The sequence below is a fragment of the Haemaphysalis longicornis genome, unplaced genomic scaffold (assembly GCF_048455015.1).
Source record: "Haemaphysalis longicornis isolate Haplotype H1 unplaced genomic scaffold, Haemaphysalis longicornis Haplotype H1 scaffold_1, whole genome shotgun sequence".
NCBI lineage: Eukaryota > Metazoa > Arthropoda > Arachnida > Ixodida > Ixodidae > Haemaphysalis > Haemaphysalis longicornis.
Genome location: NW_027526203.1, coordinates 475,493,250 through 475,517,177, shown reverse-complemented (window position 1 = coordinate 475,517,177; position 23,928 = coordinate 475,493,250). Strand labels below are relative to the sequence as shown.

The 23,928-nt window shown below is 47.6% G+C and overlaps 2 protein-coding genes across 2 annotated transcripts in view; one reads left to right on the top strand and one right to left on the bottom strand.

The window, feature by feature from the left end:
• The window catches only part of Kn (EBF transcription factor knot), a 321,220-nt gene that overhangs the window by 91,543 nt on the left and 205,749 nt on the right, over nt 1-23,928 (top strand). The window lies entirely within an intron of this gene.
• On the bottom strand, nt 18,291-18,953 carry LOC144162753 (uncharacterized). Its single transcript, XM_077693401.1, has one exon. It carries the CDS (start codon nt 18,951-18,953, stop codon nt 18,291-18,293), a length of 663 nt encoding a protein of 220 aa, XP_077549527.1.

The following is a 23,928-nucleotide window of genomic DNA, read 5'->3' as shown; positions in this document are numbered from 1 at the left end:
GCACACTTACCTTTTTGGTGCACATAGTCGCATGTGTGAACCTTCATATCTTGATTATATATCATTGTGTATGGGCATTCGTGTATGAGAATGCGCGCGTGCCCGCAGTTTTACTTGTATATTTTTAATGTTTAATCTCCACTATCAGTTTCTTGGGCCCCACACATTGGTTGTATGTTGCTGTTGCTATGTCTTTCCACTCCGCATTGTAATTGCATGCTGGTTTTGTTGTATTACACCCTGTCTTTACAATCTCGTTTTTATATATCAGCAACTCTCTCCACTACAAGAGAAAAATAAAACAGAAAATAAACACGCAACACGGCACAAGAAACCACCGCGAAGCAAATACACCGAAGGCGTGAGAAGCAATCCCAGTGCGTTATGACCCAAGCGCCACGCTGATTTCCGGAATCGTAAAACGATCGAATTGGTGGAGGTTCATCTTCCCAGCGCTAAAACTGACCGGAAGAAGAGGAAAGAAGACGCAGTACAAGCGTTGAATCGGACTTATTGTGCCGCCAACTTCCAACGTCTGCCCCCTACAACCACTATGCCCATCGTCGCCTCGACGTGGGCCGAACGCACCGTGGCTAACTGACCGTGTCCAAAGAGGTCGACACCGCCGCCCCCCCCCCCCCCCCCCCTTCCCTGGTAATAGAGAGTTTTAGTATACGCCTCGAGCGCTGCCTGTAGGGGCGCCACTGAAATCCCCCTAGCGGCCCGTTTCGAAAGCAGTCGCGGGAGTTGCCGGCCCGCTCACCACTGTCGCCGTTGCTTTTGAGGCACGTTCGCGACTGATACTTTCCGTTTGTATGCGTTGGAAATACATTTTTATGAGTAGCAGTCACTCTGTTCACAAAGGTGGTGCATTTACGAGAGTGTAAATGCTTCTGACGCGATCTTTCTGTGGTAGATTCGGCCCACATAAGCGCCAGGGGTGTGTCACAAGCCGGCGTCACGAAACTGGCATATATGCATGGATCTGATTGTAATTCCACTTCCCTGAAATTTACCAACAGTAACTCCGTAAGCAGCGTTCGTTCAGATGATCATTCTACGGCTATACACTGCGATGTAAATCGGTTTCGTGTGGTTTCATAATCTAGCGGAGCACTCATACCTGACAGCCCGCCAGTTACGCTTCATATCTCGTATATTGATCACTACCCTGAACAAGCCAATGGGGCATAAATATCACGGACATTCTACGCAATACGTAATATTGATAATGCAAAATTATATGCGGGAGTCAGCACAAAGAATTTAAGGCTGGGTCGTCTTGCCGCGAGGTGAGCTTCCCCAAACAGTCATCGTTACATATATCCTCCGCTTATATCCCCGGCCGTGACTAAACGCGTTTTCGAAACATCATAATATGACATAGGGAGCCTGCAGAATTTAGCACAAAAGTGAAATCAGGGGGTCTTATAAGATACCACACTCAATCCAGCGACACCTTTTATCGCTTGGGAACTTCCTTACTGTACTTCAAAAAATCTGTCCGCCGAGTGATCCCCTGTTCGTTAAAGTCGAAAAACAAAATAAAGGTCAACGCGCAGCATGTGTGTAATTTACTCAAACGGTCTTTCCTTGATTTCGCTCCGCATTTGTACACAACGATAGTTAAGCGCTCCCTCCTCCTCCTCCTTGTCTTGGAAAACATCAGTGCATTTCGCATCTAGTTGGTCTAGTGAGTTCAACCTTGCTTAAGGTAAGACGAACGTCTCTAGGATTTGCGAAGCTGCACTGTTTTTTTTTTTTTTTAATTCTCGCACCAGCTATTACATTGCTTCCGGACTTGGGAGACCATTTATTTTTCCGTGGTTTCATGAACTCTCCCTGGTTCGTTCTGTCAGGCGGCAGTGGGCACATATTTAACGACCCATAGACTTGGAATATCCTTAACATGCTCGCCTGGCCTCTATTTCTATTAAAGGCAAAAGTTATTGCCAGGTACATTAGGTAATCACCTCCCCGAATGATACTTTTGGACGACGTATACATTGAAAACAAGGCCGAATTTGTTGTCCGCGCTGCAAAACGAAACCTACCTCTCTAGTCTCACTGTGCCAATAGCAGGTCTAAACGAGGCGTCAATAGAATTCACTTGCGCCTGAGATATTTGGAGGTGACAGTGGTGGTATGGCGCTGCCGTCGCCGACGCCCGTAAGAGCGGCGAAGAAACGCGCAGTACCGCGCCCCCGGTTATAGCTCTTGTTGGCGTTCGAGCACTCTAACAACTCTAATCAGGACGCAGCTGTTTTTCAAAGTGCCCTAAACGTACTATTAAAGACGATAGTCTTTCTTGGGCTACTTAAACCCAGAAATTTTGGTCTGTCTATATGTCTGTCTGTCTGTCTGTCCGTCTGTCTGTCTGTGACTCGATTGAGCCACCCGGCCAAAGCAAAACAATGCCTGCGCAATAGTCTTATATAGTCACAGCTAAATCTACCAGTCTATGTCCGGTGTAATGTTCATACTTGTCAACATTGTTGAAGAAGAACAAGACATTACGCAAATATGAGACAACAAATCAATACAGAAGTGGTGTTTGCAGTGTTTCTTTATAAAAAAAATCAAACATGCTAGACTTTTGCGAAATTAAATACTTCATCAACTGCAGAAAAAGAATTCACTACGCCGTCGCCTGCTGTCGCCCGCGCCACTATAGCTTCTGGCGCCATTTTAAGAAATCAACCGGCAACAGTTCCGCAAGGTTGCACTAGATAGGTTCCACGTTCTGCTTGCAACGCACGTGGAGTAGGGAAACGCCGTTCTATAAACGTTGAAGTAAGGCGCCTCAATTTACGCGCGTCTTCGCCGTACGGCAGCGTTCGCATCGAGACACCCGGTTTGGAGCAGTGGAACGCGGGAAATTTAAAATGATTTAAACAAAGCTTTGGCGTCTTTACCTTGGGAGGAGCGCGACGCAAGAGGAACAACATGAGAGGTGAGCGGGAAAGCGAAGGGAGGCATTTACTTCGCAAAAGCCGATAAAGACTATCGTCTTTTGACGGCATTTGCAACGAAAGGAGCAGATACGCGGCCATTTTTTTGCTTACAGACATCACAATAACAAGATTATTAGGGCGCGGAAAGGCAAAAAGAAGCGAAAGAGAACCAAAACACTGCATGAGCCGCTATCAACTGCGCTGCGGACATCCCCTAAGCGCCGCGGAGAAGCGGCGGCAGGCGGCGCAGCGATCTCGAAGCTCGAGCCGTATAGCGTTTTGTGCCTTCAAGTACGTTAAACGTTTAATTTTTGCGGCACGCTGGGTCGGCACCGCTCGGAGAGTTTTAGTACAGCGTTTCGTCGGTTTTGCTTTGCTGAACGCTAAGGGGCCTTAGCACGCTAGCTTTTATGGCGCCACCTGTTGAACCGAATGCGAAGCGACAGTCGTCTGGCTGAACAAGCAGCCAGAATTTCGCGCGACTACCCAACCAACAGAACCAAGCGCCTTCCCGTTAGTATTGAATGCAAAACGTTCACAACATGATAGAAATATTCTTCTACATAAGCACACTCCATAGCGGAAACATTGAAGCCCCGAGGTTGCTTGTTTTGGCGATCGGACACAACGCTCTCGAACCAAAATACTAGGTTTCACGTATACATTTTATTCGGCTCGAAAACAATCCAGAAGTCTGTTTCGAGCACACGCGAGGTAACTATATACGTAACTGCTTGCACTGCGAGACGGCAGCACAAAAATAAAATGCGATCTTTTGCCCGTCGTAAACGTCGCACTCAATTCACGCGATTTGCGAAGTCGAACAGCCAGGCACTTCACTCTGGCGCAAGCCTAGAACACTTTTAACCGCACACACTGGGTTGATTCATCGCTAGTGGTCACTAATTCCGAACATAGCAAGCACAGTCCACCCTCAGGAGCACACCGTCGCCTTCCACCGTGATGCGAACGCGTCAACAGTACACACACAGCATCGCACGCCGGACTGCAGGAGCTTTGTTCGGACAGTCAGCGATGCCACGTTAGTTTCGCTCACCGCGATAGCAACGGACATACCACGGGAGTTATTTAAGAGGACAGCAGCAAAAAACTCGTTCTCTAAGATGCAAATTACTGCACTCAGATGAACGAAAACGTGAGGTGCTCCGCTCTACCTGCCGTCATGTTGTAAACTCACAGACACGCAAGGGCCGTAACGTACTTTGCTGAAATAGCGTGCGTTTGTTTTACGGCCGCTAAACGCAAACCCAACTTTGCGTACTGCGCATGGGCAGTGCGACCGACGCAAGGCAATAGAGTGCGCTGACACTTTGCGTAGGGCTGAAAACGATAAAACTCTGCATAGCGGCTAGAGCACGCTATCGCTACGGCGGCGAGTGCCGGGATCCGAATGGACATGTGCGCATTCGTCCGTGGGGCGGGCGCCCATGCCTAGCCGAGCCAGCGCACTCGTTCCGCTGAGGAGCACCGTCCCCGCGCGCGCATGCCGGTAACTCGCCGCCGTAGCGTTAGCGTACGCTATCCGCTGTGTTAAAACTCTAATGGAGAGATTAGCATCGCGGCTGGCGCACGCTAACGCTCCGCGGCAGGGCCGCGACGCCTTTGGGCAGGTGCACCTTCGTTCGGGTAAGGGGAGACCTCCTCGCCGTCCATGCGCGGCATGCGCATTCGGGTCCCGGTAACCCGCCGCCATAGCGTTGGCGTGCGCTAGCCGCTATGCTAGCCTATAACTCTACGGTGGTCACGATGGCACCCCATTGTTGTAACTCCTTCGTTGCCACGAATACGGCAACCCCACAGTTTATCGTTTTCGACAAGCGAAACTCAAACCGACAGGTGAAAAAAAAATCTGCAGAAATTCAGAGATTTAGATAATTTTAGCCTATCGTTAGCGTGTTTGGATTACCGTTTACCGTGTTACCGGAAGAAGGAGTTGCCGTTTAGCGCTGAAAACGGTAGGCCACGTTTTAGCACACCGTTTGCGGTTTGCGTATTCCGTATGCATGGCGTGGTGCAAGTAGCGACACCTGATGAATTATTCTCCAAGCAATCACGCTTAATTTTGTTGCTCATATACTATTTGCTTTTGTTTAAAGTAGCTTAAATGTTTCACTCTTCGGTTGAATCGTACACAATAACAGAAGTTCTTTTGAGAATACTGTAGCCATCACGTCTCCGGGATACTAAATAACTTGCTTTCTGAAAAAAAAAAAGTGATTTTAGTTCTTAGAAAGATAAGCTTTTATCCCCCTTCAAAATCTGCCTACCTGTACTTTGCACACTTCAACGTTAACGGTAGATACAGCTTTTAGATGCAAAGCATCTCTTAGTCGACCCTCCGTCGTCCGGCGTCCGTACCTCTCCTCCTCTCCACACCACCTGATGATGATGATGATTGCTATTGGTTTCCCCTTTGAAGCGGGGCGATGACATGTCATCTTACCAAAAAGGACTAATACAACCATGTTTTACACTCTTGGTTTAATACAAGCGCTGCTTAGGGCAGGCACTAAAGCTTATTAGGCCCGAAATACTTTTTTTTTCCTGTTACAGGTGGTAACTGTGCTAGGCAATATTCCCCTCTCTGCTTTTCGTCCACCAGCATTCTAATCTTCTTTTCGTCCCCTCGACAGCTTTGAAGTTAACTTCCTCTCTGATACCCTTAAATCTTAGGGCTTCTGGAAGCCCAATATTCCCTTCGTGTAGATTTGGATGGATACCCTCACATTCTAACACTATGTGCCGCATAGTTTCTGTTTCTTTTCCGCAGACCACGCATACCTTATCATTTCGTGAATACTTCCCCACAAAACTCTTAGTTCGCAGGCAACCTGCTCTAGCCTCAAAAAGCAAAGCACTGCCCTGGGAATTATCGTAGAAATTTTCCTTTCTGATGTTCAATTTCTCAGCCCTGTACACCTCTAACGACGTTTTAGCTTCCATTTTTTTCCTCCATTTATTCGTTTCAATCTGCCTTGCCTCTTTTTTGGTTACCTTGGCTGTTTTGGATTCTCCACTGTTCTTTCCGTATTTCATCGTTAGCCTTCTGGTCTTTCTTAACCACTGCGTGTCCACGCTTTTTAAGCATAGGTACCTAAATACCTTAGCTGCCCACCTTCGTTGATCCATTGCCCTCAACCTCATCTCAAAGCATATTTTACTCTGTGCTTCTCTAACTTCAAACGACGCCCAGCCCATATCTCCCTGAACTGCTTCGTTAGTTGTTTTTCCATGCGCGCCTAAGGCCAAATGTCTTACCGTTCTCTCGTTTACTTCCAGGCCTGATAGAACGTCTGATTTTAAGCAGAGTACAGCATTCGCAAACGTGAGACCCGGAACCATATCTCTTTTCCACATTCCTCTTACTACTTCATATCTGTTATACCCCCACAGAGCTCAATGCTTCATTATAGCTGCGTTTCGCTTTCCCTTAACCTTAAGTTGCTCCTCGTGAGTTCTTAAGTAGTTATCCCCTTCGTTTATCCACACTCCCAAATGTTTATATTCCTTCACTCTAGGTAATTCGCCTTTCTGGATAGACACTACATCAGTGGTAGCGTCATTGAAAACCATTATTCCTGATTTTTCTGCACTGAAATCTACCCGAGGTCGGTGGCTTCCTGGCCGCTAATATTTATTAGCCGGTGCATATCGGATTGGTTATCAGCTAAAAGAACAATGTCGTCTGCGTATAACATTCCCGGAATATGCTGTTGTACCACTTCGCCTTGCAGCATATGGGTTAGGCTAAACCCTACTTGACTTTCTTCCAGTTTCTTTTCTAACCCTGCCATGTAAAGCATGAACAGTATTGGGCTCAAAGGGCATCCCTGTTTCAGTCCCCGATGGATGTTGACCTGCTGGGCGCATTTCTGTCCTTCCCAAGTAAGGTGCACTCTATTGTCTTTATAGATTGCTATAAAAAACTGTACTAACTCGTCATCTAATCCCGGGAGTTTCAGCGTTCTCCACGGCCGTTCTCTGTTTACGTTGTCATATGCCCCTTTAATGTCCAAGAACGTAATCCATAGTGGTCTATTCTGTGTTTTCGCAATTTGAATGCATTGCGTTATCACGAACAAAATTGTCATCCAGTCGCCTGTCTTGTCTAAATCCATTCTGCAGTTCGCCAAGTATTTCATTTTCTTCCATCCATGCTTGAATTTCTGATTTTATCGCCTGCATTACGAATCTATACACCACTGACGTTACTGTGAGTGGTCTGTATGAATCAATACTGGCTTTGTCTCCTCTGCCTTTATGTATTAAATTCATCCTACTTTCTAACCAGTCCTGTGGTATTTGTTCGGTTTCTATCACCTTATCTATTGCTCTCATAAACGATTTCTTACTTTTAGGTCCAAGCAGGTTTATCAGTTGCATTGGTATTCCATCCGGGCCCACTGCTGTCTGGGGGGAAACCTTTTGCTCTGCTTTTTAGGGGCGAAGCTCCTTAGGGCGTGGGTCTGTCCATCCTCGACGTATGTATGTAGCCACCACTAGTTTAGTTCTTGGATTGTTTACTAGATGGCGTGGCTACCTCTAGTTTAGTTCTTGGATTGTTTACTAGATGGCGGGGAGCGTTGTAATAAAATCCGTTCGCTGTTGGCGCGCGCTCGGAGTCGCCCGATGGATAAGGCTGCAGATGTGCGAGCCCGCGAGGCAGAAGCGCTCCGTGAAGCTGCGCGACGCCGCCGCCAAGATCCTGCCGTACGAGAGCGGGAGGCCGAAGCGTGTCGTCTGGCTGCGCGACGACGCCGCCAAGATCCCAGCGTTCGAGAACGAGAGGCCCAAGCGTCACGGCAACGGCGCGAGGACCCTGCCGTACGCAAAGCGGCACGGCTGCGGCGCGAAGGGGATCTCCAAAACGTCAGAGAACGGGAAGCGGCGAGAAAGCGCGCGTATCGGCAGGCAGACCCCGATGCAGTGAGAGCTCGTGAGGCGTCTGCAAAACGCATCAGGCGAGCTCAGCCCCAAGGTGCCGACGCGCGGTTTAAGCGAGACTCTCTAGACGTTACGTTCGGACACAGATGTAGTGGGCGAACTTTCACTGAAGAGTCACAGTTTTACCGATGATTTCCCCTCAGGAGCTTCGCCCATTCATCATCATTCACCCCGTGGATATGCTGTGAATTTTTTTCCAATCAAGGTTGCTCAAACTTATTTCCCTTACCGCAGTCTTCTGTGGCGCTGATGTTATCGGTGCTGGTTTCCCTACCACTATTGTCCTAAACTTCTCACTAATCACTCGATGAATATGCGCCAACGCATGCTCTCCTTCTAAATGATAACACCACTTATCCTTGATAACACCACTTATCCGTGATAACACCACTCTCTCCCCTCCTCCTCTCCACACCACGCGTGCGCTAGCGTGCGCTGCTCCTCGTCTCCCCTCTCCCCACCAGCTGTCCAATCCCGCGCATGCGCGCTGCTCCCCCTCTCCACTCCTTTTGCTCTGCAAATAAACCCCGTCCGCGCTCCGCTCAGTTGCTTCTTCGGTACTGCGCCGTACGATGACTGGAAATGGACGCCGATTCCGTCAGCGAACTGGCTGGCACACCTTCAACTAGCGCCAGCCAGCACACTGTCAGAACCGCGAGCACCTCCGAAGACAAGGCTGCACAGAGGAGAACTCGCGACGCCGAACGTAAACGGCAGCGTCGAGCAGCGATTCCTCGCTTCGAGAACGAGAAGCCGCTTTGAAACGCCAGCGGCGAGTACCTGATCCAGATTGCACGGCTTTGCATCCCCTCAGGGTTCCCACGTGGGAAGATGGTGCAATTTTTTCGCTCCCAAAAACCTTCAAAGTGTCGACAAGCACAGGTCAGAACCGTCGCAGCCACTCTGAGTCCGAGTTGGATGCTGTATACCTGCAATTTGTTTTGTTTGATTTCACCATTTCCGTGAGTGTACGGGATGCCGAGTACCGGCGGAACATTTTTCTTCTCTTTGTTCTCCCCAAATGTGGTGAGTTAGCCATCGTCAAGATATGGCACGATGAAATTCTTCACTTTTCCAGGATGCTGCACACGAACTGTTTCAGACTTTGTGTGGCTTCGCTTGAAGGTCAACGCAAGTTATGCCCAGCAGCTTCATGCTTCAGAAGGTCCCCCACGCCGTCGTAGGCACTTTTGTCATGTCCGGTTGCAGAGAAAAGCTGATTTGTCACCCTGCATGCGTTGCTGCGTGCCTCGAGGAATTGATGTTTGTTCTTAAATTGAGCGGCACCACCATCATTTATATACGTTATTAAAGTGTATATTGGCGCATGCTCTTCAAGCAGTCGCTTGATTTCGACCAACCAGGCGCGCATAGGCCGAATCAGGGCTGTGCTCCCGCAGAGCGTCGTTGTAGTCTTTCTCCACATCGCGACGCGCGTGAACCCACTTATTTGCCAGCTGCTGTCAATGGTATCCTTTACCTTCGTCGGATAGTATTTCCGTGCAGCCCAAGCGAAGCTTCTGACCAGTGTTTGTCTACATTTTGAATTAGAAAGCGGAAGTAGAAAGTAGAAAGCTGCACCTTCCCCTTAGCACTGAAGTGTCCAAAGTATAGGCTGGCAGATTGTGTAGTGTGAAAAAAGTTTATTTTTCTTACAACTAAAAATTTTTTTTTTCAAAAAGCACATCTATTTATTCTCCCCGGCAGCCTGAAAGGCGGACAGTTGGAAAGACGAAGTTTTTTGCAGTTAGCACTGCGCATGTACCAGGTAGAACGGAAATACGCCTTTGACTATGACGATCGCATGTCAAATATCCTCAGTACCAGCAGCGTGGTTAATTGTTGTAAACGGGGTAAATTAACAACAATGTGCGATTAAGAAGGCAAGGCGATAATGATGTATATTGTTAAAATGGCAAACTTATTCCGGTACGAGACACAAACTGAGAGAGAGAGAGAGAGAGAGAGAGAGCAGAAACTTTTATTCAACTCAGGACCTAAGTCCAGGTCCTAATTCCAGGGTTCAATTTAGCGGGTCCACATAGTACTGAAGGATGCCCGTGCTGCTCCGGTGCACATGTTCACAGAGGGCGTCCTGGGCAGCCCGGATGTTTGCTGTCGAAGGGGAGACGACCAGAGCTCCCGGGAAGTGATGATGGAGGCGAAGGCTGGGGCAAGAGATGGCGGGGTGCAGTCCCGATGAGAATGAGGGATTGATTGGCAGGGAGAACAGGTGGGACAAGAAAGATGGTCAGGGCCTCGATAGATGCGGTGAAGAATGTGATGGGACGGGAGTGAAGAGCTGAGAAACCGCACAATTATTCTAATGCCTTCCGCAACTAACAAGTTGAACAATGGGAAAATGTGAATACTCAGATCAGTTTTCGTTATCTAAGTCGCTTTAATTTTTTAAAATCTGTGAAAACAGCCATAATTATTTGTCTTTTTTCACTGTGGCTACTTAACTGTTGATCGGACATTAAAAAATGTGCTGAATACGACCTCACTTTTCCAAGTTAAAGCAAAAACGATGCAATACATTTCCAGCTTTCTAGAATACTCAGTTATTGCGTGCCATTTTGTGTAAATATCGAGAAAATGGATAAATATTGCTTTTTTTTTAAATGACGTCGAAAGGTGCCCCTTTTTTTCCAAATTTTCATTTTTTGTCGCATGTTACAAAGCAGTATTTTGAAGATGTTTCTTTCTAGAGCAATGAGCAGAGTATGAGGTGTTCAGGAGCCCGTCGCAAACCAGTCTAAAAAATTAGACAATTTACCCTTTAGGTCGATATGTAAAAAAAATGTTTTTTTAGAAGTGCCAGTTTCTTACGACATCGCTCTCGCTACGTAGTTGGAGAAATATTTTCTCAAAAAAGTATAAACACGACTAATACAATTTCTCTGAATCCAGCAAAAATGTTTGCAAATAGTTGGTGAAAAAATTAGGAAAAATTTGTTAAAATTTTCGCTTCGTTTTACAATATTGCCGCGAACCGTGTATGGGTTTGTTTATTTATTGTTTGTTTTTACTGCCGGGCCACGCCCGGCTGTGTTATCTGCGTTCCAAGCTAAGCGCGGCTTCCATTCCTTATTTTTATGCCGCACGGGCTATCACATTCAGATAAGCAGACTGTTTCTCCCTAACGTCGCTAGCCCAGAATAATCTTCTGTGATCTACAATGTTCTGGATGTGAATCGACGGTTCCAGAAACACTTGCACCAAAAGATAAAAGCCTGCAGAGCAGACGCCGCGGCATTCGTATCGCCGGAGCTCGCCTGCACACGTCACTTAGTTGACTGCCGCTTCGCCGCCCCTGTATTCTTTGAGTTGTTAGGGGAGCACAAGTTCGCTCCAATAAACTTGTTTTCCTCGAAGACAACTGCGTCGTATTTGACTTCGTGACATCTGGTGAGGTGCGGGGTACATGAACCATAAGCCATCGTCAAGCCGACAAGCAAGCCCAACTCGTGTCAGCCGCCGACAGCAAGGTCTTCAACCAGAGTTTGGACTGCTTCCGGACAACGTGAAGAAAGAAGACGACGTGAAAACCTCCATGATCAACTGCTTCTAATCCTGCCTTCATCCTGCGACAGCCTCGGGAACCACCATCGTTCCGCGGATCTCCTGGAGAGGACCCTGAGGAGTGGTTGGAGAAAGTGGAGCGCGTCCGCATTTTTAACATGTGGGATGACGAAGAAACTTTCCGCCATGTTTTCTTCTATTTGGAAGATACAGTCCGAACGTGGTTCGAGAACAATGAAAGCTCGCTAACCAACTGGACTCTCTTTAAACGCGAGTTCCTTAAAATATTCGCCACCGTCATGCGGAAAGAACGAGCCGCACTTTTGTTGGAAACGCGCACGCAGCACCCCAACGAAGGGGTCGTGATCTTCGTTGAGGAGATGAAGCAACTATTTCGCCGCGCGGACACCGAAATGACTGAAGAAAAGAAGCTCAGGTTTCTAATGCAAGGAGTGAAGCAAGAACTCTTTGCCTGCCTTGTCCGCAACCCCACTAAATCGGTGGCTGAATTCACGTCTGAGGCTGCCGCATTGGAGAAGACCCTCGAAATTCGAACGAGGCAGTACGACCGCCCTGTCAACGCGCTGCTCTCGGAGACAATCGATGCCGCAACTGCAAGCTCCGATACATTGCGTGAGACCATCCGAGCCGTAGTCAAGGAGGAGCTTCGGAAGCTTTTTCCAACGACGCAGCAACCTCAAGTCGCTTCCCTGACTGACGTCATCCGAGAAGAGGTTCAACAGGCACTGGGGGCTTCTACGCCATCCGAAGCACCCCGTGAGCCACAAGCGATGACCTACTCCGCAGCTCATCGTCGACCCCGCCCTGCTCCAATCCGTCGTCAAGAGGCTCCGCCATACCGCCGTCCTCTGTCGCCCGCCCGACCCCCGGTAGTGCAATACCAGACGCCGAGGAAGACCGACGTGTGGCGAACGCCCGAAAATTGCCCGCTGTGCTACCACTGCGGAGAGGCCGACCACATCTACCGTCGCTCCCCTTACAAGAGGCTCGGTCTGCGAGGATTATCCGTCGACGCACCACGCCCCCGACCCGGCCAGCGCCCTACTGAGATCGACGAATACCTGTCCAACACGAACCGAGGACCTGCCCGCTTCAACCGTTCGCCGTCGCCCTACCCGTACCAGTCGCCAAACCGCCGTAGCACCGCTGACTTCTCACGTAGAAGGTCCCCCAGCCCACGCGGGGGAAACTAAAACCAGCAACTTCTGGAGGTGAAGTTGCAGAACGACGAAAAAACGAAAACCCTCCAACGACGCATGGCCGCACCGAACACCGTACCCGCAGCCCAACGACTCTATCTAACCCAGACGTGACTGCCGAACCCGACGACGACACGACGCGACGCGTGCCCGAAACGACAGAGCCTGCCGCTGAGAAGACGACGACAATGACGACGCGAAGTGCCCGACCGTCAACACGCACAAGCCGAGATACAACGCCCCGACGCACCCGAAACTCGAGGAAAGCGGCGTCCGACGTCCAGTTGTCCATCGACGGCTTTGACGTAGTCGTCCTCATCGACACGGGAGCCGACTACTCGGTAATGAGCGGCTCATTCGCATCGAAGCTGAAGAAAGTTACGACCACATGGGACGGTCCGCATATACGCACAGCAGGAGGCCATCTCGTAACGCCAACTGGAACGTGCACATCACGCGTCACCATAGGCGGCACCACGTAATCTGCTGAGTTCGTTATTTTGCCTAACTGCTCCCGCGACGTAATTCTCGGAATGGACTTTTTGACGGACAACGGCGCGATAATTCATCTGCAGACCAAGTCGATAACTTTTTCCTCCGATCACTCCACAACGCCGCAGCCGAACCTCGATCACCGTGCTGCTGTAAGGATCGCCGACGATCACGTCACCCTGCCACCCCGCGCAAGCTTGATGATCGCCGTTTACTGTGAGGATGCTGCTCCTGACATCGACGTTATCGTAGAGAGCGATCAAAGGTTGCTTCTCGACCGCGGTGTCTCCGTCACAAGAGGCATTGCGCACTTTGAGCAACGCCAATCTCACGTTTTGGTCACTAATTTCACCGAAGAGTACCAGCATTTAAACAAGAGAGCTGCAATTGCGTTCTTCGAAGCACGCTAGAAGCAAGTGACATGATCGCGGTCGCCGACTTTGAACGCACACCCGAAGACACCTTCAAGCTTCCGCAGCCCTTCGACGTGAATCCGGCGCTAGGCAAGAACAACGGAACAAATGATTGGCTTTGCTGCGTCGCTACAGCGACTGTTTTTCGTCGAGTTCAAAATTACGTCAAACACCCCCAGCGAAGCACCGTATTATAACCGAAGATGGAGCCCGACCTACCCGACAGTCACCGTACCGCGTCTCTTCACACGAGCGGGAAGCCATCCGGACTCAAGTCGACGACATGTTTAACGACGACATTATACAGCCATCGAAAAGCCCCTGGGCTGCGCCGTCGTATCGTGAAGAAAAAAGACGGCACATTAAGGTTTTGCGTTGACTACCGGTGACTGAACAAAATCACCAAAAAGGACGTGTACCCCCTCCCCCGAATCGACGACGCCCTCGACCACCTCTGCCATGCCAAGTACTTCTCATCGATGGATCTGAAGACCGACTACTGGCAAATTGAAGTGGACGAGAGAGACCGAGAGAAGACTGCATTTATAACCCCGGACGGCCTATACGAGTTCAAGGTGATGCCTTTTGGGCTGTGCACGGCGCCAGCAACGTTTCAAAGAGTCATGGACACTGTGCTAGCTGGTCTGAAGTGGCACACTTGCCTCGTATACCTCGACGACGTTGTGGTATTCGCCCGGACTTTCGACGAACACCTTGCAAGGTTGGAGTCTGTACTCGAGGACATTCGTACGTCGAGGTTAACGCTGAAGCCTGAAAAGTGTCGTTTCGCGTATGAGGAGCTGAAGTTTTTGGGGCACGTCGTCAACGCCGCGGGTGTCCTACCTGACCCGGCAAAAACTTCAGCCATTGCGAACTTCCCAAGGCCGAAAGACAAGAAGGGCGTGCGAAGATTTCTCGGGCTGTGCGCATACTACCGGCGCTTCGTCGCAAACTTCGCGCGCATTGCAGAGCCACTCACGCGCTTGACGAAAGATAGCACCCCTTTCAGCTGGGAAAACGACCAAGAAAAAGCATTCTGCGAGCTGCAAAAACGCCTGCAAAACCCGCCCGTGCTCGCTCATTTCGACGAAACCGCCGAAACAGAAATGCACACGGACGCCAGTGATATAGGTTTGGGTGCCGTCCTCGTCCAAAAGCAAAGCGGTTGCGAAAATGTACTCGCCTATGCCAGCCGTGGTCTGTCGAGGGAGGAGAAAAACTACTCTGCCTCGGAGAAAGAGTGCCTGGCTATCATATGGGCCATTTCAAAATTCCGCCCATACGTGTATGGCAGACCGTTCGCCAATTTGAAGGACCCCTCTGGCCGCCTTGGGCGATGGAGCTTGCTCCTGCAGGAATTCGACGTTACAATTGTCCATAAATCCGGCAGGAAACACTCCGACGCCGACTGTCTGTCCCGTGCCCCGTCGATCCACCACCGCAAGACTCCGATGCCGACAGCGCGTTCTTCGGAGTCGTGACGGAGAACGATCTAGCTGCTCAACAGCGTGCCGACCCCGAGTTACGCTTCATGATCGACTACCTGGAAGGACGCAGTGTCGCCGTGCCTAGGGCCTTCAAACGAAACTTACCAGCATTCAGCCTCAAAAACTCCGTCCTCGTGAAGAAAAATTTCAGCCCCGGAACGAGAACGAATTACCTTCTTGTCAACCCTGCAGATCTTCGTGACGAAATTTTGGAAGCGTGCCACGACGACCCGTCTTCCGGACATCTCGGCACAGCTCGCACAATTGGAAAAATCAAGGCGAGGTACTACTGGCCCCGCCTTACATCCGACGTCATCCACTACGTCCGGAGCTGCCGTGACTGCCAGCGACGAAAAACGCCACCGACGAGACCCGCCGGACCTCTGCAGCTGATCGCCGTCCCGTCGAGGCCCTTCCAACAGATGGGAATGGATCTTCTGGGCCCATTCCCTACATCCCGATCCGAGAACAAGTGGATTGTCGTAGCGAGACTACATGACGCACTACGCGGAGACCGCCGCTCTACCGAGGGGGACTGCACAAGAAGTCGCGAAGTTCTTCATGAACCAAGTTGTGCTGCGACATGGAGCCCCGGAAGTCCTAATCACGGACCGCGGAACGGCCTTCACTGCGGAGCTTATGCAAGGAATCTTACGCTACAGCAACACGGACCACCGAAGAACGACGGCGTACCGGGCCCCAAACGAACGGACTAACGGAACGTCTGAACAAGACGATCGCGGATATGCTGTCAATGTACGTCGACGTTGAACATAAGACTTGGGACGAAGTGCTCCCGTATGTCACGTTTGCGTATAACACGGTTACTCAGGAAACTACGCAAATGACGCCGTTACAGCTTGTCTACGGAGGACTGCCGACTACGATGGTTGACGCCATGCTTCCGCACATAGAAGACGACGACCTCAACCCCGACGTCCAAGGATACCTTCAGCGCGCGGAGGAGGCCCGCCAGCTCGCTCGAGTTCGTACAACGGACCAGCAGCTGGTGGATGCCGGGCGCTACAACCTCCGAGGCCGAGACGTCGAGTACCACCCAGGGGACCGTGTTTGGGTTTGGACTCCCATCCGATGGCGCGGACTCAGTGAGAAGCTTCTGCGACGGTATTTCGGACCCTACCAGATTCTACGACGTGTCGGCCAACTTACCTACGAGGTGATCCCCGATGGCGATTCCGGAACATCACGACGACGCACGCGGCCCGAAGTCGTCCACGTGGTTCGCTTGAAACCTTTCTATGCAAGATGACTGACTTTTTTTTTTCTTGTTTGTTCGGACTGTCTTTTATTTTAGCATCGGGTAGATGCACTCTTAGAGAGGGGGTAATGCCGCGAACCATGTATGGGTTTGTTTATTTATTGTTTGTTTTTACTGCCGGGCCACGCCCGGCTGTGTTATCTGCGTTCCAAGCTAAGCGCGGCTTCCATTTCTTATTTTTACGCCGCACGGGCTATCACATTCAGATAAGCAGACTGTTTCGCCCTAACGTCGCTAGCCCAGAATAATCTTCTGTGATCTACAATGTTCTGGATGTGAATCGACGGTTCCAGAAACACATGCACCGAAAGATAAAAGAAGGACTCTGATAAAAGCCTGCAGAGCAGACGCAGCGGCATTCGACTCGCCGGAGCTCGCCTGCGCACGTCACTTGGTTGACTGCCGCTTCGCCGCCTCTGTATTCTTTGCGTTGTTAGGGGAGCACAAGTTCGCTCCAATAAACTTGTTTTCCTTGAAGACAACTGCGTCGTCTTTGACTTTGTGGCAATATTTTAAAGTCTTTCTTGGGCTGCTTGAACACAGAAATTTTGGTCTGTTTGTCTGTCTGTCTGTCTGTCTGTCTGTCTGTCTGCCTGTCTGTCTGTCTGTCTGTAACTCGATTCAGCCAGCCGGCCAAAGTGAAAGAGAAGCTGCACAATGGGTTCATATAGCCACAGCCAAATCTAAACGTCTAAGTTCTAGGGCATTGTTTATACTTGCCAGCATTGTTGAACAAGAACAATATAATACGCAAATATGAAGTAAAAAAATGAATACATCAGTGACATTTGCAGTGTTCCTTTATAAAAAATTTGTGGATGATTGATTTTTTGCGATAGCGAATTTTACATCCACTGCAGAAAAAAAATCACTTCGTCACCTGCTGTCACCAGCGCAACAATAGCTTCTGGCGGCATTTTAAGAAATCAAACGACAACAGTTACAATAGGTTCCACTAGATAGGTTCCACGTTCCGCTTGGAACGCATGTGAAGAAGGGCAACGTGGTTCTATAAACGTTGAAGTAGGGCGCCTCGATTCACGCGCGTCTCCGCCGTACGGCAGTGCTGGCATCGAGGAACCCGGCCTGTTGCAGTGGAAAGCGGTAAATTTAAATTGACTGTAGCAAACCTCTGGCGTATTTACCTTTGGAGGAGCGCAGCGGAAGAAAAACAGCATGAGAGGTGAGCGTGAAGGTGAAGGAGGCATTTACTTTGCAAATGTCGACGAGAGACTATCGTTTTTCGTCGACATTTGCAACGAAATGAGCAGATACGCGGCCATTTTTTTATTAAATCAACTATGATGTTTCGCACTAAACTGATGCCAGTTCCATGGTGAGGATACAGTGTTCTACACAATATTAAAGTTTCATCTCAAACAAAACATGGCCATGGCACCACTTTGGCGGTCCTTATCTGAACACACGCACAATTATTTGCACAAGAAAATACTTTTTATGAATCAATCAATCACACTTTATTGCAGTTTTCTGCTACAGTGGTAACAAAAAACTGAGGGCGGCGAAAAAAAAGTAGTATAAACGACCGCTTGACAAGGCTCGCCACCCCTGGAACTCACACGTCAGTGGCCCCAGTACAACAAGCAGGAACAGAAACTAACAACACCAATTTATGCACATAAATGAAAAGTCACACTTCTACATACATCTGCAAAATCTATACAAAGGTGTATACATACATACATACATACATACATACATACATACATACATACATACATACATACATACATACATACATACATACATGCATACATGCATACATACATACATGCATGCATGCATGCATGCATGCATACATACATACATACATACATACATACATACATACATACATACATACATACATACATACATACATACATACATACATACATACATACATACATACATACATACAAAGATATATATTCATACATGAGCCTAAATTATACTTAAAAATTCTTTCGGGGCGCAGCAAAAGACATACCAGGAAGTTTTTCTTGTAATGTACTATTAAGGAGTTTCGACAAAATGTATTTCAACATAGCGAAAGCACAGTTCGTTCTACATTGCGGAAGTCTAAAAGTAGTGGTTGTTCTGGTCGCATACGGTGTTTTGTAGGGGACAAGCGCAGTAATTTTATTAAGAAATTGATCGTTCCTTTGTATTGTTTTCTTTACAAAATTCGCAAATTTGTAGTCAAACATTTTGTTTACGGGGATAATTTTATGTTGCGTGTATAAAGTAGCAGCCGGGGCATCGTATTCAACGTTAGAAATAGCCCGAAGAATTTTTTTCGGCAAAATTTGAGGTTTTTGCATATTTGTTATAGTGGTGTTTCCCCAAACAAGAAAACAATAGCTTAGATAGGAATAAAAGAATGCATAGTAAAGGGTAAGTTTGGTTTTAAGTGGAAGTATAGGCCTGTTACGCCAGAGAATACCGACAAATCTAGAAAGCGTGATGCAAGTTTTACTAATGTGGGCATCCCAAGACAGTGTTGGCGTAAAGACTATACCTAGTGATGTAAATGACTCTACAAACTGAATAACTGTGCCAAATAATATGAGTAGGTCCAGACTTTGTATTGGCGTGCCTTTCGCGTGAAATATCATATCCTTAGTTTTCTCTTGGTTTATACTCAATGAATTTACGCGGGACCACTGATCTAATAGGTCTAAGACTGTTTGCTGTGGTAGTTAAGTGTGTGATATCGTTAGAGGAGAAGAGTAGGCTCGTATCGTCCGCATAAATAACGTATTTTGCTAGGTTGCTTACTTTACATACGTCATTTATATAGGAATTGAATAATAAAGGCCCAAGTAGACTGCCCTGGGGTACACCATATTTGATCTGAACAGGATCAGAAGAGCAGTAGTTAATCGTCACGTATTGAAATCGAGAGCCCAATAATGATTTAATAAGATTAAGAGCATGTCCGCGAACGCCATAATGTTCGAGTTTAGCAAAAAGAACGTCGTGATTAAGCGTTTCAAAAGCTTTGCTAAAATCGATAAATACACCCAGAGTTAGTAGACGCAGTTCAAAATTATTTAGTATATATTATTTCTGGTATAATAAGGCATGTTCGGTTGATCTATATTCAGTAAACTCGTACTGGCAGTCATTTATTACAGAATGTTTTCGAAAAAAGTTTTGGATACAGCAATGAATTATTCGTTCCAAGTTTTGGGGAAAAAATGGGAGGATAGATATTAGCCTGTAGTTTCCTAGGTTATTCGTGTCACCTTTTTTGTAGACTGCCGCCACTCGCGCTACCTGCATACCGACAGGAAACACTCTGCTGTAGTGAGCGCGGTATTATATATGTACGTTAAACAGGGCGTTATTATGGGTAGAACATACTTAACCGGTCTACTCTGGATGTTGCACGAATCAAGCGATGTGGTATTCTTTAATGTTTGACAAACGATGAAGACTTCCCTCTCATCGGTTGGCTCGAGGAACATTGATTCCCTTAACCTGGTTCCCAAGAACCGAAAAATTCCCTCATTATAATCACTACGAGCAAATTCAGAAAAGAACTTGTTAAATGTTGTGGGCACGATTGACCCCATTAGCTCATTGCCATCAATAGTAACGTTTGTTAAGTTTTCATCATTGGTAGTCGTATTCAGAAGATCATTTAAACGTCTTCATTTTTCTTTAGGAGTACCGGACAGTTGTGATCGAACAAGTGATTGTAATATGCTACCCTGGCTAACCTAATTTCCGTATTCAATCGATATCGCAGAGATTTATAACGGATTAATAACTCTTGCTGCTTAGTTTTAATGAAGGCTGCGAAGAGCTTGTGCTTTTTTTTTAACCAGCCTAATGAGCCTAGGCGTCATCCACGGCTTGCGCGCTTTTTTGGATGACCTTATATTAATAAAAGGAAAACTATCAGTGTATATTGGCAAAAACAGCTCAAGAAACACAGCGTATGCCCGATCAGCAGGGGTGTAGCCCGAAACAACCCATTCCCATTTGAACCCGTCCCGATTGAACCCACTCCCGAAACGCCCTTCCCGTTTGGCCCGTCCCTTGTGCGCCCGTTCCCCCCAAAACGCCCTTCGCGTTTGACCGCTTTCCATTTCAACCTGTTCCCAAAACACCCTTCCCGTTTGAACCCGCTCCCAAAACGCCCGCCTCAAATAGTTCAGATAACTTTCTGAGCTCGCAGTGCGCTTTTAGCCTCCAAAATTGCGCTGGGCAAGGTCGTGTAGGCTATTGAGTAATTACTACAACATATATGTTACTTATTTCTTGCCTAATTATTTAGCGAGGGGGCCAATTCTATTTCACCTTGACTCTAACTCTACTCGGTAGATGGCGCCACGGACACGGTTTCTTTTTATAGCTCTACAGGCGATGGCTACATTTTTCTCAAAACAACTACAGTTATTGTGAACTACAGCAACAAAATTATGCGTGATTTGCTTTGAAACTAATTCATCAGATGTCGCTACTTGCGCCGCGGCGGCCGGAATACGCAAACCGCAAACGGTGTGCTAACCGGTAACACGGTAAATGGTGACGCAAAACGGTAACCACATGCTAAAACTCTATATTATATATGGACAGATAACTACCTAAATGTTTGCTTTTGCTTTTCCATGTACTGCGTGCCCGCCTAAGTATTATCCGTAAAAGGTACAGAGGGCAACACCCTTGTCTTATAACACAGGTTTCGTACTTATACCCTTATCTTGCCTCGGCAGAAAAACATTTGAAGAAACCTATTGTGTCATTCTGAAGTCTTGACCATATATTTTGACCTCAACGTTTTTTGTGACAAGTTTGAGTCCGCAGTTTTGAGAGGTAACCAGTTCAATTTAAACTCTCTGTTATAGACAAAATTGTTGCGCGCTGTACACGCAAGAGAATATAGCTTGGGGTGTTCTTAACGCCTGGATGAAAAATTTGTGCAAATCATTTCCTCCAAGCAAAAATTTCCGCTTTAGACTTCAATAGCCATTCTTTTACAGATATGTGCATATAAAGTGACCCTTGGCCACACATTAAAATTGACCGTACCACTGGCTTGGTCTATAATAGTTACTGCGTTCGTAAAATACGTTTTTCTTCTGTAGTTTGCTAGATTTGGTAATTATATTTCGCGAGATCTTTTTCCTGTGTGTAAATAAAGCGGTAGCCCTGTACTACCCCTAATGAATTACTAGTTTCATTTGTTAAAACACCCAACTTCATTTCTGGCGAGAGGTCCGGACGCTACAAACTGGCACTGCGACCGCCAAAAAAATTCTATTTTGTTAATTCTCGTCCTTTCTTTTTTGTATGTGTTGCATATAAGTGCATCTGCATTCGTATATGCAACCGTAAGGGCTGGAACTATCACCGGTGCCGCGGAGTATGCATGCGAGCAATACGTTCCAAAGAGCTCGATAAACGCAGAAGACGGAAGGGTGTGGTTCCAGCTGTACGTAATTCACCAACGCTGTACGGGGCGGACATAACTCAGCAACCTATATGTCGTTTTTTAATTGGTGCCGCGTATCGTAAAACAGACCATTGCGAAAAGGTTGCAGGTTAATAGGGCGTCTGCATACTTTGGCTCCGCCAGCCGTAACGGTTTTTTTTTTTTTTATGAGGTAAATACAGTCGGACGTAAGTATAATTTCGAAAATCGCACGCCTCGGTGCGAGTGGCCCGAGTCAAAACTGGATTCGTTATTCCGGGAAGGGGCTAAATGGGAAAATACAAAACGGGAAGGGCGTTGTGTACCGGATGGAAGCGGCACGGAACAAACGAGAAGGTTCAAATGGGAACGGGTTCAAATGGGAACAGGCGAAATGGGAAAGGGCGAAAAGGGAAGGGCGTTTTGCGCCGGGTTGACACGGGAGGGAACAAGCGGGAAGGATGAAATGGGAATGGGTTCAAACGGGAACCTCCCATCAGCAGTAGCTTCCTTTAGAACAGGGGTCCAGTCAATCACGGCAATGCGATCCCAAAATGCTTCAAACCGACTCTGGGTAATCAACTGTCGCCGTACTTGTCAGTACGCTGAAGTGCAAACTCTTTTTCAATGCACAAAAAAAACAGGTAAATGATCGCTTACGTCAACTGCGATACGACCAGAGTGGCATTAACCGTTGTTATAAGTAATTATTAAATCGAGGACCGAGAACGAAGTAGATGTGATGCATGTTTGTTTACTGATTACGTTTCGAAAGTTCGCACTTTAAATAGAAACCAACATTTTTTTGCTGTGCAGAGCTGGTTGTGCCCATATCTACACTCTAATCCTAGTAACCCATAATGTAACTTCTAAAGGGATGTAACCTATAAAATAAAGGTTACAATGGATCCATTTTGATGTTTTCTTCATCCCAGTCCATTCTAAGGGTTACAAGCGGGAAGTTAAAAGCGGTTTATAGGTTACATTAATGATTTATAGGTTACATCAACAAAATCTGTCATGTAACCTTTACGTTGTAACCTATAAAACACCCTGTAACCTATAAGAGATGCTCGTCGCGCCTTCTCTCCAGGCGGCCGTTGATTTCTCTGTTGCATGACGGGATATAGAGAAATGGCGGCGCCCGCAGGTCCGGTGGCCGCGTTTTCGCGCCACTCGAGCCTTTTTACCGCTGTGATACCCCTACGATGAAGCGAGGATGGCTGTTACAAGACTTATTTGTCGGCGTGAGTCGCAGAGGCTGCGGCGAGCCCATTTGTGAATGGCAGCGCTACACGGCCCGTTCTTCTACGACCAGCGTCAAGTTCGCATGTTGGACCAATGCCCCGGCGCCAGTGAAAGCGAACTCGGTGAGTATATTCCCGTAACGGTTTCCGTGTTTTCATTGGATGTATCTTTTCGCTGGGGGCTTTTCAATTTGAAATTGCAGCATTCCAGAGGGATTTTCGTTACCCGACTGGTTGATTCGCTGGACGTTTTCTGTTGCCCGCGACGGCAATTGAATGAAATCACGGGCTTGCGTTCGTTGCGTCAGATTAGAGCGGACGATCGTGAAAGCCCGTACATTATAACAGATAACGGCGCTCGTGACCTGCTTTCTGCTCTGCGCGCCTTCGTCATGTGTTGAGCGTTTTGTTTACGCTGTTGGCTGCATCGGGCGCACTTTTTTCCCAATAGAGTCTTATATTATCGCGCTATTCTCTGGGTATTATCATTTTGTTTCAGCCATCGGGAAATATTCATTTTTCTCGCTGCATATATTCGGAATGGTGTCTAGTTTATTGGTCTTGTAGTAATACATCCGGATAAAAGGTGTGTGCTTCAGAAAAGTAGTCCACTAAATGCTGCCTGAAATTTCTAAACTCACTTCTGTCCAGCACAAGCCTCTTTTTTTGTGAAAGTTTGCCTTACCGCACAATAAAAAGTTTTTATATCTACAACATTCTTCATTTTTGTCATTCTTTTCCTTGAGTGGGTAAATTTGGTGTTAGTCATTTTGAGGTAGCGGGGCATTGTCACCATGTTAAGTGGGTTTAGTATTCCCATTCGCACAAATCAGTCATTTATTTATTCGCGTGGTATTGCAGGGCAAATGGTTTTCTCGCGTTATACTAGTGTAGTGCAGTAAAGCGATTTACAGAATGGTG

What these genes read in the sequence shown, in the direction of transcription:
- LOC144162753 (XM_077693401.1), bottom strand. Translation starts at nt 18,953, where the DNA reads ATGATATTTCACGCGAAAGGCACGCCAATACAAAGTCTGGACCTACTC.